This window comes from Callorhinus ursinus, unplaced genomic scaffold (genome assembly GCF_003265705.2).
Source record: "Callorhinus ursinus isolate GAN/ISIS: 27379988/994484 unplaced genomic scaffold, GSC_fseal_2.0 scaffold25, whole genome shotgun sequence".
Classification (NCBI taxonomy): domain Eukaryota; kingdom Metazoa; phylum Chordata; class Mammalia; order Carnivora; family Otariidae; genus Callorhinus; species Callorhinus ursinus.
In genome coordinates, this window is record NW_027397087.1 from 36,290,492 (window position 1) to 36,308,259 (window position 17,768).

At 34.9% G+C, this 17,768-nt stretch overlaps 1 protein-coding gene across 12 annotated transcripts in view; it reads right to left on the reverse strand.

The window, feature by feature from the left end:
• MYO9A (myosin IXA) overlaps window positions 1–17,768 on the reverse strand; it is a 346,819-nt gene that overhangs the window by 226,333 nt on the left and 102,718 nt on the right. For all 12 annotated transcript variants that reach the window (XM_073877314.1, XM_025883650.2, XM_025883655.2 and 9 more), the window contains 2 exons: window positions 5,608–5,702; window positions 171–233 (listed from right to left, as the gene is read on the reverse strand). In XM_073877314.1, the coding sequence (XP_073733415.1) occupies window positions 171–233; window positions 5,608–5,702 (158 nt within the window). The remainder of the gene's footprint in view (window positions 1–170; window positions 234–5,607; window positions 5,703–17,768) is intronic.

Below are 17,768 nucleotides of genomic sequence, written 5' to 3' on the forward strand. Positions count from 1 at the left end.
TAGCAGCCTCTGGAAAAGTATAATGTTCTGCCCATGACAGAAATAGCAATTATATGGAAAGCGATGCACAGTGTAAGCTAAATTAAAGGTCGTAATATGCAAACATCCTGAAAGTCAATCGCATAATAAAAATGTTAACTTAATCTAATTATACTAATAAAAATATGTACCGTTCATTATGCTCTTGATAAACGAGTCTGGACTTCTCCAGTAGATATTTTTCAACATAGGCACTAGAAGAAAAATAAAATTGGTTGATATAAATAATAAAGCTTAAGGTAGATAAGTATTTTTTCAGAGAAGATGCAAAAGTATAAAGAATTCTATCCAGATCATTTTAGTACACTTACCATTACAATTGTGTTATAAATGCTGTTAGTGTTATCTGTGTTAAATTCATAAACTCATAAGTCTTTTTTTTTTTTTTGGCTTTCAATAAAGCAAAATAAAGTCAGAAGTTCAAAACATGGCACACAAGACCCACCCATGGCATAGGCTTTACTTTCTTTCCAGGCTCATATGCCACTACACATTCTTTCAGATACTATACTTTGGCCAGGTGACTAAATAAGACTCAAAGACATACTTTCTTAACATATTCATGCTACTGCCACATTCTGGAATCCATTTATTATTTACTAATTTATTCAACAACTTCATTAATTGGGCACTGTGCTAAGCACTGTTCAAATATGGAAATAAGTGATACACTATCTATTCTCAAGGGGCTTACAGACCAGTGGAGGGAAATGTAAACAAGGGGCTATCATACTGAGTTGATACAGGATTTATTATAGAGCAATACCAGAATATTATGCCTATACCAAGAGATACAGGTAAGATTCCATCCAAGAAGGAAACAATTATATAGGGAACAATTCCCAGAGAGGTGAGTACACAGCACATAGTAAACATTCACAAAATCTATTTGGTGACTGACTGAATAAATGACTCTGAAATCTGAAAGACTGACCAGAAGGCCAGGAGAACTGCTTTATGCAAAAGCATAAAAGGAGAGTACTTAACCTCAGGGAAGATAATTCCTCAACATGGCGAGAGAATGAGATAGACAAGCGGACTACATGAAGAAGGACCAATATACTATGTGCCAGAAGAGTGGAATTTATCCTGAAAGTAATGAGGAACTAAAACATAAATTGTATTTCTGATATGTCATTCTCTTTATTCAGCCTGTACCTCTTCAAGTCTACAATACCTCTCACCCAAACTGAAGCAATCAGGTAAGCTCCCTCTGGAAAAGGGGATCCTACAGTCTGAAATTTAAAAGTTTTCAACTCTTGAATCCAAATTACATAGCACAAACCTCTGTGGAATCAAAAATCTGACTCTTTAGTTTTATTCCCATCAGTTCCCTCCTATCGCATGCTCAGTATTTCAGTCACTCCCAAATACAGGTTATTCCCTCAAGCATGCCATTCACTCTGGCTGCATTGTCCGTGCTCTTCCTTCCACTTCTAATTCTACAGTCTCTACCCACTCTCTTTCCAACAGGCTCCATTCATTCATAAAATGAACCTCAAACGTGCCTTTTCTGCAAACACCTTACTACTACCACTACCAGTAATTAGACGGTATCACTTCCTCTGAGTTACCATCATCACCTCTAATCTAAACTACTGAAACAGGTTCTTATCTATCTAAAATGAGAGAAAGGGAACATAAACTAATATGCTAAATTCTTTTGTTGAGTATAGTTGACACATGTTACATTAGTTTCAGGTGTTCAGGTATGTAACATAGTGATTCAATAAGTTTACACATTATACTATGCTCACCACAAATGTAGCTACCATCCTTCACCATACCCTTGTAAAATATCATTGACTATATTCCTTACGTGGTGCCTTTTATTCCCATGACTTATTCCATAACTGGAAGCCTGTATATCACACTCCCCTTCACTCATTTTGCCCATTCCACCACCTTCCTTCCCTCTGGCAACCATCAATTTGTTCTCTTTATTTATAGGTCTAATTCTGCTTTTTGTTTATTCATTCATGTTTTAGATTCCACACAGTACATTAAATTCTTAAACCCACCCTGCATAGCAAATATTACTGCCTATTTCACAAGTGGAGAAACTGGTGCTCAAAGATATTAAGATCATGCAGCCAGTAAACAGCAGAACTACGATTTGAAGCCAGGTCTGTATTAACTACAAAGGCTCCCTCTTTCAACTATACTAACATACTCCTAAACATCTCACCTTCCTCCTCTCCACTCCATGAGTTATACTGCTATAAGAGTTAGTTACCCATAAAATAAGATCTACTCATGTTATTCCTCTACTTTCACTTGCTACTCATACTAAGTACACAAGGGTTACATCTACCTGGGACTGTTTTATTTCAATGCATCAGCATACAAAAAGAAAAAATAAACAAAGCAAATATGGCAAAATGTGATAATTCTTGAATCTAAATGGGCAGTCTTTCTACTACTCTCTTTACTTCTGGGTATGTTTCACATTTTTTATAATAAAATCTTTAAAATCTGTTTCCCAGTCAAGAGGATAAATTAGATACATTAGAGCTTTATTCATAATCTGAAATCAACTGAACACTATGTCCATAATCTGAAGCCATTGAACTTACCTCCTCAAGTACACCAAGTTCTTATGATTCCATTCATCTGTTAATGCCAATTCCTCAAATGATAATGTGATTTCCCACTTTTTCTGCTTAGCAATTTTTCAAGACCCAAAATAAAAATCACTTTTTGTGACCTTCTCCAGACACATGCTTCAATAACTGTACTTATCTCATTTACTGTAATCCTCTTAAGTAAACCTATCTCTCCCAAAAGACTATGAGAACTTTAATGGCAGAGAACATGTATACTTTTTTTGTCATGAACACTTAGCACAGTGCCTGGTACTCCATAAATGTTTGCCTAATGAATGATAAAATGAAAGATGAAAATGTTTAATATATATTTACCAAGAGTTAAATATTTTCAATATGAAAAATTTTCAATATGTATGTGTTGACTTACTAATCAAGATGAAGATTTCTGCTCATCACTGTTGTAAGAGAACATTTAACCTTTTCAGATAATCGCTTAACATGTGAGAGTCAAAATTTCATTCATAAAATGGGAAAATAAATATCTGCCATTCCTAACTCATGAAACTGTCTTAAGAATCAATGAATATATATAAAGATACTTTGTAAGTTACAAAGCAACATATACAACTTTACCTATTAGCAACATCTCTTGTATCACAATTATAAATACTAGAAAAGTGCAACTTGACAACCTGACTGCATCCCATTTTTTTAGTAAAAGTACCAACTATACTTTTGGAAACATGGTTTTCAAATCAGAAAGGAAATGAGTTATGAAACTTGCCACTGAAGGACTTATCCTTCTTGTTTTGTTTTTCTTGGGGGAGGTAGAATACACATAGTTTTGGTCAAAATTTTTAAATTAAAAGCAGAAATGAAAAGCATAACTAAAATAGCATAAAAAGAAAAATACTAACCAATCTCACTTATTAATATGGATGCAAAAATCATAAATAAAAACTAGGAAACAGGGGCGCCTGGGTGGCTCAGTCGTTAAGCGTCTGCCTTCGGCTCAGGTCATGATCCCAGGGACCTGGGATCAAGCCCCACATTGGGCTCCCCACTCCGCAGGAAGCCTGCTTCTCCCTCTCCCACTCCCCCTGCTTGTGTTCTCTCTCTCGCTGTCTCTCTCTCTGTCAAATAAATAAATAAAATCTTTAAAAAAATAAAATAAAAAAATAAAAACTAGGAAACAATAGAACCAACTTATATGTGCATGTATAAATACGTGTACATATGTATGCATGTGTGTGAGTCTACCTTTGTACGATCAAGTGGGATTGTTTTCCCAGGAACACAAAATGATTCAGTATTAGGAAAATAATGGTAACATTGACAGATCTCAGAATGAAGATCATGCTAATCTTCACAGATGCCCAAAATCCATTTGGTAAAATGCAGTATCATTTTGTTACTCAAAAAACCACTAATAGAAAATTTAAATTGATGCCTAATTCATTAATGTGGTAAAATGTCCTAAAATCAGTATTTTACTTAGTGGAGAAAAGTAAAGTCATTCACATAAAGGTCCGAAACAATATTATTTGGAATCAGACGAGAGAGAAAATAATTAAAGATATAAGAACAAAAAAACAGGTAAGAATATCTATTTTTGCAGATATACCAAGAAAAGGTAAAAGAAACAATAGTAACACTAATGGAAACAATAAAATAATTCAGTAAGATAACAAGAGACAACTTAATATAAAAATTAATAAACTCCATATATATGAACATATATGTATGAATATATATCATATATACAAACAGCTAGAAGATATAATGCAAGAGAAAATCACACTTTTAATAACAACAAAACATTAAAATAAGATACTCAGGAAAACACTCAATAAGAAATACAAAAAAATTTAAAGCATTTTTAAACAGCACAAAAATGTCAATTATCCCCAAATTAATATACACATTTAAAGCCATGAAAGGCATGGAGGAAACTTTAATATAGAGTGCTATGGTGAAGAATCCAAACCCTAAAGACTATAAGACTATAAGGTTCCAACTATAGGACATACTGGAAAAGGCAAAATTAGGGGTACTATAAAAAGATAAGTGGTTGCCAAGAGTTACTGAGTAAGAAGGGATGAACAGGCAAACCACAGAGGATGTTAGAGCAGTAAAACTATTCCACATGATACTGTAATGGTGAATAAATGTCTTTATACAATTGTCAAAGCCCAAAGAACACACCACACAAATGGAACACAACAATACAAGATGATATTAATAGGGGAAACTGGTCGATAGGGTGAAGAAGTATATGGGAACTCTTTGTACTCTCTACTCATTTCTGTTGTGACCCTAAAACTGCTCTAAAAATAAAGTCTATTAGATGTTTTAAAGTTAGAAGGAATATTGCTGGAACAACCAGAAGTACTCTACTTACAGACTGTATAAGAAATGTTATTGTAGGGGCGCCTGGGTGGCTCAGTTGGTTAAGCGACTGCCTTCGGCTCAGGTCATGATCCTGGAGTCCCAGGATCGAGTCCCGCATCGGGCTCCCTGCTCAGCAGGGAGTCTGCTTCTCCCTCTGACCCTCCCCCCTCTCATGTGCTCTCTCTCTCTCTCTAATTCTCTCTCTCAAATAAATAAAATCTTTGAAAAAAAAAAAAAGAAATGTTATTGTAACAAAATTAAATTTCTTGAATATAACAGCATTATGTAGGAAAATACAGCTGTGATTCCTGTGGGGAGTCAAATTATATGCCCAACTTACTCAAAAACAAATTTAAAAAAATGAATGTATGCATAATACAGAGAAATAAAACAAATGCAGCGAATTGTTAACAATTAGCAAATCTAAGTTACAGATGTATGCCTTACACTATTCTTTGAACATTTCTCAGACTTCAACTTAAAAAAAAAAAAAAAGTTTAGAGGAAAATAATTGAATGCAGACACCAAAGTCACTATTCTGATTAAAGAGCAAATGAACAGTCTATGGATTATGAAGAGACAATGGTGAAAATATAAACATACTCCAAAGCCTGCTACTGCTACTTACCCAAGTACAGTGCCAGTTTCTTGGTAATTTACTTGAATAAATTTGCCAAAACGACTTGAATTGTTATTATGAGCTGTCTTTGCATTTCCAAAGGCCTGTCAAAATAAACAGTTCTTATTAATTTCATTTTAAAAAATGGAAAATCTTGCTTAGGTTGGCTCAAAGAGACAAAATGCAATTCTCTTTAACTTCAGACTCATATGGTTCAGGTAAAGTAAAAGAGAGCAGGGCGCCTGGGTGGCTCAGTCATTAAGCATCTGCCTTTGGCTCAGGTCATGATCCCAAGGTCCTGGGATCGAGTCCCACACTGGGCTCTCTGCTCAGCAAGGAGCCTGCTTCTCCATCTCCCTCTTCCTCTGCCTGTCGCTCACCCTGCTTGTGCTCTCTAATAAATAAATAAAATCTTTAAAAAAAAAAAAAGAGAGAGCAATTAACAGTTGAAATAAAACCAAGTAGAAAGTACTTCATGCTTTTCAGTAAAATAAATCTTAATTTTAATTTTTTTAATTTTTTTAAAGATTTTTTATTTATTTATTTGAGAGAGAGAGAGAGAGAGAGAGAGCACATGAGTGGGGCAGGGTCAGAGGGAGAAGCAGACTCCCTGCTGAGCAGGGAGCCCGATGCAGGACTCGATCCTGGGACTCCAGGATCATGACCTGAGCCAAAGGCAGTCGCTTAACCAACTGAGCCACCCAGGTGCCCAATCTTAATTTTAAAAACTTAAAACTCCTTAAAATAATTTAACTTTTACATTCGAGAGCCAGCAAGCTTCCTTAATATATTTCTGTATTTTTTTAAATCTTGCTAAATTAAATAGGAGCTAGAAACAGAGTAATTACATCAAAATAATTGCCATTTTAGAACAGTATAAATGAAATAAAATTTCACTACGTAATGTATTACACTTTATCACATCAACCTAAAACAAAGCTACAGTACTATTTTAAAAAGAATTAAAAATATGTTGCCTAAAGTGTTACCAAAGTATACACAATGCAATAAATACTACCCAGCAATAAAGATAAACTGGTACATACATTAACACTGATAAATATGAAAACATTTTGACGTGGAAAAAACCAGACTCAAGAGTACATACTGTACTATGAAATTTTAGAAAAGGTGAAACAACAGTAACAGGAAGAAGATCAGAGTTGTCTGGGAATTGGGAAATGTGTAAAAGGGGCACAAGGAGTAATAAAAATATTCTATAGCTTCATTGTATGATGGTGGTTATATAAGTGTATATACATTTATCAAAAATCATTGAACTATGAACTACAAATTTTAAATGGCTATACTGTACTGTAAGTTATATATCCCGGTAACATTTCTTAAAATTGAAATTTAAAAGAATAATCCCTGGTTGAACTTACATATTCAACAAATTGAATGAATTTCCAAGACATAATGCTAAATGAGAGAAGCTAGTCTCAAAACTTTACTTACTGTATGATTCCATTTCTGTGACATTTTGAAAAAAACAGCAATGGAAATCAGACAAGTAGTTCCCATGAATTAGTATGGGAGAGAAGTAAGAGAATATGAAGATAAAGAACAGTGTGAAGGAGTTTCAAGAAGTAGTGGAACTTTTCTGTATTCAGATTGTATAGAGATGGTTACCCAAATTAATGTTTTAAAATTCATAAATTTTACTGAAATTTTAATTCTATTTAAATTTAATTTTTTGTAATTTAAATATCTCCTAAAAAAGTAAATTAAAAAATTAAGGCCCAAAAAAAGACAATTTCTGATATGTAAATCTGAAAATTTTCATCATAAGCCAGCCCACACTAAAAGGAACATTAAAGGAAGTCCTTTATGCAGAAGGAAAATATCATACTCAAATATGATCAAGTACAGAATAGAGAACAGCAAAAATGGTAACTACAAATGTAAATATATAAAGTATTTATTACTTAAATCTCTTGAAAAGATCATTGAAATTGAGGTCAGAGAAAATGATAAAGATCTCTGAAAATCCCCTCTTCTTCATAAGAGAAATAAAATTTAAAAAAGTATCCAAATCAACTTTTTGACAATTCTAGAAATTCACTAAAAGCTTATAATAATCCTTTGTGAGGGAACACTTAATCAAGGAAAACAGCCGAATCTCAGTAAGAAAAACAGGCTTTGTGGCATTTTAACTTACCCAATTACCATCTCCCTCTCCCTAGCTCCATGCTGAAGAGAAATGCAACACTCTATAATTAATCTGTTTAAAAGGCAGCCTAGAAGCCACTGAAGGATCAAAACAGGATTACAGCCAAAGCCCCATCCCACAGGTAACTGTCAGAATTTGAGCTATATGGCAATTCCCTGGAAAACCTCACTCAAAGGATTATCTTTACCTGACCTGACTTGGAGCTCACTCACAGGAGACAGCCTTTTCACCCATGTATGTTTGTTAAAAACAACCAGAGGCAATTGTTTAAACACTGCAACTGCCTAAGTTAGCAAGAGGAGAATGAGGCAAAAAATGAAGTAACCAAACAACTTAAAAGGAAAACATAGGAATGACTTGTACAAAAGGGGCATTTAAAGATCTGAAATAGGGGCACTTGGGTGGCTCAGTCAGTTAAGCATCTGCCTTTGGCTCAGGTCATGATCCCAGGGTCCCTGGGATCCAGCCCCGAGTCAGGCTCCCTGCTCAGCAAGGAATCTGCTTCTCCCACTGGCTTGTGCTCTCTCTCTCTAAGTAAATAAATAAAATCTTAAAAAAAAAAAATAAAGATCTGAAATATTCCGGGGAATGTAAAAGGTGTTTTACCTGTGCAGGACTGTGCACATGCCCAGAAATATACACATGCTCAGTAAAGAGCGGAGATCTCTGGTTGATATTTAAGTTCTATGTAAATAGGAAGTAAAAGGTAAGGCAGATTTGACAACTGCCTGGTTAAATGTTGACAAGTATCCAAGAAGCACACAGAACTTCACAGAAAAAAACTGGGAGCCTTATTGCTTCAGGACATTTAAAAAAAATCCTTGTCCAATTATTATCTAACCACTAAGCTAAATGAAGAAAGAATGTAAAGGCCTCACAGGAAAAAGAACAGACTTCACACACTTATTCCAAAGAAGTCATGGAACAACCAAAGAGCAATAACAAAACCATCACCACAAACCCTGGGAGGAGGGAAAAATCTCATTTCCAGAACTATCACACTGTATTAATACAATGGCCCACTTTTCACCAAAACATTGTAAGACATGCAAAGAGGAAACAAAGTATGGACCAGGAAAGTTTTGTAAAAGCAATAAACAGAAACTGTCCCTGACAAAGCCCAGATGTTGGACCACCAAAGCCAAAACTTTGTATCAGCTATTTTAAATATTTGCAAACTAAAGGAAAGTATGAAAAAGATGCCTTAACTATAGAGAATATCAGTAAAGGGCTAGAAATTATAAAAATTCCATTATTGAAAAGTAGATTAACTAAAATGAAAAATTCATTGGAGGGGCTCCAGTAGAGACATAAACAAGTAGATACAGTGGAAAACACAAAATTAATATTTCCACAATGAAAGGCCCAATACTTCCCAAATTTCATGAAAAACACTAATCTACATATCCAACAACCTTCACAAACTCCAAGCATGAAAAACTAAAAAAGATCTGCACCTAGACAAATAATGATCAAATTGCTGAAAGACAAAGAATAGTTCTCATATGGTCCTAGAGTCCTGGGACAGAGCCCCGCATCGGGATCCCTCCTCAACAGAGAGTCTACCTCGCCCTCTCCATCTGCCTCTCCCCGCACTTGTACTCTCTCTCTCTCTCAAATAAATGAAATTGTAAAAAAAGAAAAAAAAGAATAGTTCCTATAAGCAGTGAAAGAGATGCAACACATACCATATAAAGGTTCCTCAATAAGCATAACACAAAATTTCTCCAAATAAAACATTAAAAATTAAAGACAGTGGAGTTATATATTCAAATCACTGAGAAAAGCCTGTCAATCAAGAATTCTGTGTCCAGTAAAACTATCTTTCAAAATTAAAGGAGAAATTAAAACATTTAAATAAACAAAAATTGAAAGAATACATTCAGCAGATAGGCCTTACAAAAAATACTAAATGAAGTAATTCAAGCTGAAATGAAAAGACACTTGATAATAAAGCAAATCTTTATGAAGAAATAAAGACCACAAGTAAAGGTAAATGTAATGTAAATACAAAACAGAGTTTGTAACTTTTTTTGTATTTACATTACATTTTGTATTGTACAATATTTTGTTTGTAACTTTCTTCCTCCTACCTGACCTGAAAGACAATTCCATAAAATAAATATAAATCTGTGTGTATGGATATACAATGTAGAAAAATATCTATATGAAAATAAAAGCACAAAGGAGGGAGAAAGGTACAGAGCTGTACAGAAGAAAATTTTTGCATATTATTAAAATTAAGTTGGTAGTAATCCAAACTCAATTGTTTTGTTAATTGGAATACTCAGAAATACCACTAAAAAAATAACCAAAAAACCCAAAAAGAGACACAACAAAATTAAAATGGTATGCTAGAAAACATAACAGAAAGTAGTAATGGAAGAATACAAGACATAAAAAAGCATATAAAAAAAAAATGGCAGGTGAGCCTGCGCGGCCCAGTTGGTTGACCATCTGACTCTTGATTTCAGCTCAGGTCATACCCTCAGGGTTGTGAGATCAAGCCCCACATCAGGCTACATGCTGGGAGGAAGGGTGCACAAGATTCCCTCTCTCCCTCCCCTCCTGCCCCATTCACTCACTCTCTCTCAGAAGAGGAAAAAATAATAATAATAAAATTAAAAAAACGGCAGACATAAATCCTACATTATGAGTAATTACATTAACTGTAAATGGATCAAACATTCCAAAGATCAAAGATAGATAAATGGCAGAATAGATTTTTTTTTAAGGATCTAACTCTATGCTTTCCCCAAGAGACATACTTCAGAGGTTCAAAGTCACAGACAAGTTCATAGTAGTTCTATATCTACTTTAAAACTTGAAACTTTGTTTAAAACTTTCCTGCAAACTTATCAGATAAAGGGCTAGTATCCAAAAATCTATAAAGAACTTACCAAACTCAACATCCAAAAACCAAAAAATCCAGTCAAGAAATGGAAAGAAGACATGAACAGACATTTCTCTGAAGAAGATATACAAATGGCCAACAGACACATGAAAAAATGCTCAACATCACTTGACATCAGGTAAATACAAATCAAAACCACAATGAGATGCCATGCCACGTCACACCAGTTAGAATGGCTAAAATTTAACAACTCAGGAAACAACAGATGTCAGTGAGGATGCAGAGAAAGCAGAAACCTCTTACACTGCTGGTGGGAATGCAAACTGGTGTAGCCGCTCTGGGAAACAGTATGCAGGTTCCTCAAGAAGTTAAAAATAGAGCTACCCTACAGCCCAGCAATTGCACTATTAGGTATTTACCCGAAGGATACAAACAGTGATTCAAAGGGGCACATGCATCCCAATGTTTATAGCAGCAATGTCCACAATAGCCAAAATATGGAAAGAGCCCAGACGTCCATCAACAGATGAATGGATAAAGAAGATGTGGTATATGGGGCTCTGGGTGGCTCAGTCACTTAAGCTTCTGCCTGTGGCTCAGGTCACGATCCCAGTGTCCTGGGATTGAGCCCTGCATTGCCTGGGTCTCCCTCCCCCTGCTCTTGTTCTCTCTCTCTCTCTCTCTCTCCCTCCCTCCCTCCCTCCCTCTCAAATAAAAAATGTTACACACACACATATACACACACAGGAATATTACTCAGCCATCAAGAAGAATGAAATCTTGTCATCTACAATGATGTGGATGGAACTACAGGGTATCATGCTAAGTGAAATAAGTCAGTCAGAGAAAGACAAATACCGTATGATTTCACTCATATGTGGAATTTAAGAAACAAAACAAATGAACATAGGGGAAGGGAAGGAAAGATAAAATAATATGACAGTTGAGAGAGAGGCAAACCATAAGGGATGCTGAACTCTAGGAAACAAACTGAGGGTTGCTGGAGGGGAGGTAGGTGGGGAGTAGGGATAACTGGGTTATGGGCATTAAGGAGGGCACTTGATGTAATAAGCACTGGGTGGTATAAGCAACTGATGAAGCACTAAACTCTATCTCTGAGCTAATAATGTAAAAAAATTTTTTTTAATAAAATTAAAAAAAAAAACAAACACCTTCCTGCAAAGAAAAACACAGGACTAGATTGTTTCATATCAATTCTAACATGGATAGTAGGGGGAAAAAAAGTTCTACACAAACTCCTCCAAAAACATAAAACATCCCAACTCATTCCCATGAGGCCAGAATTATCCTGAGACAGACGGACAGATGGACGGACGGAAGGAAGGAAGGAAGGAAAAGAAAACATATCAAAAATTCTAAACAAAATTTTAGCAAACCAAATCCAGTAATACATTAAAGGATAATACATCATGAAAAGTGGTGTTTACCCCAGAAATGCTGAAATGGCTTACCAATCAAAAATCCAGTAATATAACTCACCGTATTAACAAATTATTCTTTGTAAACCATATGACCATCTCAAATAGACACAGAAAAAGCATTTGACAAAATTCAACAACCATTCCTGATAAAAATTCTAAACAAAGTAGGAATAAAAGGGAATGGTCCTCAATCTAATAAAGAGCATCGACACAAAACCAATAGCTATTATCATACTTAATGTTTAAAGCTGAATGCTTTCCCCCTAAGACAAGAATGTTACTTTAACCACTTATATTCATGTTCTCATAATCAGTGAAATCTGCAAGGAAAAAATATCCAGATTGGAAAAAAAGAAACAAAACTGCCTTTTTATTCATAAATATGACTTCTTATGTGGAAAATCCAATGAAAACTTAAAGCCAGAATATTTGTATCTAGCCAGTTTGTAGAATACAAAATCAAAGTGCCAATATCAACTATATCTCTATATATTAGGAACTAACAATTGAAAACTTAAATACCATTTATAAAAGCATCAAAAAATACTGACAAGTATAACTTACTATATATGTTGAAGTTCTCTACATTAAAAACAACAAAATACTACTGAGAGAAATTAGAGACGATCTTCATAAATGGGAAAATAAACTTGTTCATGAGTCAGATGACTTACTATTGTTAGCATATATCAGTTCTCTCCAAATTAAACTACAGATTTAACACTATCCCAAAGTCCAAAAAAACCTTTTATAGGAAACTGACCATTTAGTTCTAAAATTCATATGAAATGCAAAGGACAGAATATCCAAACAACTAAGCAAAAGAAGGATTAATACAACAAATTTCAAAAATTATTATAAAGTTACATAATGAAAGTAGCAAAGCACTATCATAAAGACAAATGAATCAACAGAACAGAAGATAGAATTCAGAAATGAACCCACATATATATGGACAAACAATTTTTTGACAAAGACACAAAGGCACTAAGGTAAAGAAAAAAGTCTTTCAACAAAAAATAGTCTTGAAACAAATAGATATTCATAGGAAAGCACTGGATCTGGGTGGCTTAGTCATTAAGCATCTGCCTTCAGCTCAGGTCATGATCCCGGAGTCCTGGGATCAAACCCCACATCAGGCTCCCTGCACAGCGGGGAGCCTGCTTCTCCCTCGTCTGGGTGGTTCAGTTGGTTAAGCATCCAACTCTTTATTTTCACTCAGGTCATGACCTCAGGGTTGTGAGATCAAGCCCTGCATCATGCTCCATGCTGGGCGTGGAACCTGCTTAAGATTCTCTCTTTCTCTCCTTCTCCCTTTGCTCCTCCCCCCTTGCTCACACACAAACTATGCATCTAAAAAAATAAATAATAAATTAATAAATAGAAATAGAAATGCCATATGATCCAGCAATTCCACTTCTGGGTACATATCCGAAAGAAATGAAATTATTATCTCAAACAGATATCTGCACCCCCATGTTCACTGCAGCATTATTTACAATAGCCAAGACATGGAAACAATCTGAGTGCCCAATGATGAATGAATGGATAAATGTTTATGTATATATGATGGAATATTATTCAGCCATAAAATAAGAAAATCCTGCCATCTGCAACAACATGGATGGACTTCGAGTGCATTATAAGTTAGATAAGTTAGGCAAAGACAAATACTGTATGATCTCACTTATATGTGGAATCTAAAACAAAACTCATGAGAAAAGACTGGAGGTTTCCAGGGAGGATGGGGGAGTAGGGAATGGGTGAGGGTGGTCAAAAGGTACAAATTTCCAGTTATAAGATAAATAAGTTGTGAGGCTGTAATGTACACCATGGTGACTATATTTGCCAGTACTGTGTCATATATTTGAAAGTTACTATGAGAGTAAATCCTTAAAGTTCTTATCTCAAAAAAAAATTGAAATTATGTCAGGTGATAGATGTTAACTAAACTTACTGTGGTAATCACTTCTCAATATATACATATATCAAATCATTATGTTGTATACCTTAAATTAATACAATGATGTATGTCAATTATATTTCAATAAAACTGAGTAAAAAATTTTAAATTCTGCTCTTCAAAAAGTAGTATCATGAAAGGGTTAAATCTAAATTAAACTGAAAACACAATAGTCCAAAATCACTGAGACACAGCCAAAGAAGTTCTAAGAAGGAAATATATAGTGACACAGGCCTACCTCACGAAACAAAAAGCTCAAATAAACAATCTAAATATACAACTAAAGGAACTAGAAAAAAATAATAAAATAAAACCCAAGGTGAGTAGAAGGAGATGAGAGTAGAAATGAATGACAGAGACTTAAAAAAGCAACAGAAAAAAAATCAATGAAATCAAGAGCTGGTTCTTTGAAAAGGTAAACAAAATTGATAAACCCTTAGATCCATCAAGAAAAAAAGAGGAAGGACTCAAACAAATAACAGATATGAAAGAGATGTAACAACTAACACCACAGAAATAAAAAGAATTATAAGAGAATACTATAAAAAATTATATGGCAACAAACTGGACAACCTAGAAGAAATCTATAAATTCCTAGAAACATACAATCTTTCAAAACTCAACAGGAGAAACAGAAAATCTGAACAGACCCACTACAACTAACAAAACTGAATCAGTAATGAAAAATAGAAGTCCAGGACCAGATGGATCCACAGGTGAATTCTACCAAACATTTTAAAAAGAATTAATACCTATTCTCATCAAACTATCCCAAAAAATACAAGAGGAAGGAAAGCTTCTAAATACATCCCTGATGCCCAAACCAAAAAAAGACAACACCCACACACAAAAAAACTACAAGCCAATATCCCTGATGAATACTGATGCAAACACCTTCTACAAAATATTACCAAACCACAACCACATACCACAATACATTAAAAAGATCATTCACCACAATCAAGTGAGATTTACTCCAAGGATGTAAGAATGGTTCAGTATTCACAAATCGATGTGATACACCACATCAACAAAACAAAGGATAAAAATCATATGATCATCTCAGTAGTTGCAGAAAAACCATTTGACAAAATTCAAATTCCATTGACAATACAAACTCTCAAAAAAGTAGGGTTAGAGGGCACATACCTCAACATAATAAAGACTATATATGAAAAACCTACAGCTAACATCATACTCAATGGTGAAAAACTGAAAGTTTTTCCTCTAAGATCAGGAACAAGACAAATATGTCCACTCTTGCTACTTTTATTCAACACAGTATCAGAAGTCCCAGCCACAGCAATCAGACAAGAAAAAGAAATAAGAGGCATCCACACTGGTAAAGAAGTTAAACTATCACTATTTGCAGATGACATGCTACTATACATAGAAAATCTTAAAGACTCCACCAAAAAGCAACTAGAAGTAATAAACGAATTCAGTAAAGATGCAGGATACAAAATTAACACCCAGAAATCGGTAGCATTTCTATAACCTAATAACAAAGCAGCAGATGGAGAAATAAGAAAACACCACCATTTACTACTACACCAAAAAGAATTAAGGACCTAAGAATAAACTTAACGGAAAAAGTCAAAGATCTGTACTCTGAAATCATAAAATACTGATGAAAGAAACTGAAGATGACACAAACAAATGGAAGATATTCCAGGCTCACGGACTGGAAGAATTAGTATTGTTAAAATGTCTCTATTAACCAAAGCAATCTACAGATTCAATGCAATATCTATCAAAATACCAAAAGCATTTTTTAAAAAACTAGAACAAATGACAGTAAAATTTCTATGGAACCAAAAAAGACCTGGAATAACCAAAACAATCTTTTTTTTTTTAAGATTTTATTTATTTTTTGACAGAGAGAGACACAGTGAGAGAGGGAACACAAGCAAGGGGAGTGAGAGAGGGAGAAGCAGGCTTCCCGTGAAGCAAGGAGTCCGATGTGGGACTCGATCCCAGGACCCTGGGATCATGACCTGAGCCGAAGGCAGACGCTTAACAACTGAGCCATCCAGGCACCCTAACCAAAACAATCTTGACAAAGAAAAACAAAGCTGGAGGTATCACAATTTCACATTTCAACATATACTACAAAGCTGTAGTAATCAAAACAGTATGGTACTGGCACAAAAAGAGACACAAAGATAAATGGCACAGAACAGAGAGCCCAGAAATAAACCCACACTTATACAGTAATTAATCAATGACAAAGGAAGCAAGAATATATAAGGGGAGACAGTCTCTTCAATAAATGGTGCTGGCTGGGAAAATTGGACAGCTACATGCAAAAGAATGAAAACTGACCACCTTATAACACAAAAATAAACTCAAATTGGATTAAAACCTAAATATGAGACCTGAAACCATAAAAATCCTAGAATAGAACACAAGTAGTAATTTCTCTGACATCGGCCAAAGCAACATTTTTCTAGATATGTTTCATAAGGCAAGGGAAACAAAAACAAAAACAAGCTACTGGGACCACACCAAAAAAAAAAAAAAAAAAAAAAAAAAACTTTCACACAGTGAAGGAAACCATCAAGAAACAAAAAACAACCTACTGCTGAGAGGAAAAAATATTTGCAAATGATGTATCTAATAAAGAGTTAATATCTAAGATATATTAAAAAAACTTCTAGGGGCACCTGGGTGGCTCAGTCATTTTAAGCGTCTGCCTTCAGCTCAAGTCATGATCCCAGGGTCCTGGGATCGAGCCCCCATCAGGCTCCCTGCTCGGCGGGAAGCCTGCTTCCCCCCTCCCACTCCCCCTGCTTGTGTTCCCTCTCTCGCTGTGTATCTCTCTGTCAAATAAATAAACAAAAAATCTTTAAAAAAACAAATTTCTACAACACCAAAAAAATAATCCAATTAAAATGGGCAGAGGACCTGAATACATACAGATGGCCAACAGATACATGAAAAAATGATCTATATCACTCATTATCAGAGAAATGCAAATCAAAACCACAATGAGATATTACCTTACACCTGCTAGAATGGCCATAATCAAAAACACAAGAAATAATAAGTGTTGGCGAGGATGTGGAGAAAAAGGAACCCTTGTACACTCTTGGTGGAAATTTAAATTGGTACAGCCAATATGGAAAATAGTATGGAGGTTCCTCAAAAAATTAAAAATAGAAATACCATATGATCCAATAATTCCGATACTGGGTATTTACCCAAAGAAAACGAAAACACTAATTCAAAGAGATATATGCACTCCTATGTTTACTGCAGCATTATTTACAATAGCCAAGATATGAAACAACCTAAGTGTTCATGAACAGATGAATGGATAAGGACGATGCGGTGTGTATATACAAAGGGATATTACACAGCCATAAAAAAGAATGAGATCATGTCATCTGAGACAACATGGATGGACTTAGAGGATAGTATGCTAAGTGAAATAAGTCAGACTGAGAAAGAAAAATACCATATGATTTCACTCGTAAGAATCTAGGGAAAAAAAAAAGAAATAAAAAGCAGAATCAAACCTATAAATAGAGAACAAACTGATAGGTGCCAGAGAGGTAAGGAGTGGGAGGTTGGGCCTAACGGGTGAAGGGGAGTGAGAGATACAGGCTTCCACTTATGGAATGAATAAACCATGGGAATAAAAGGCACAGCATAAGGAATATAGTTAATGATACTGTAACAGCATGTATCAGGATAGATGGTAGGTAACTTGTGGTAAACACAGCACAATATTAT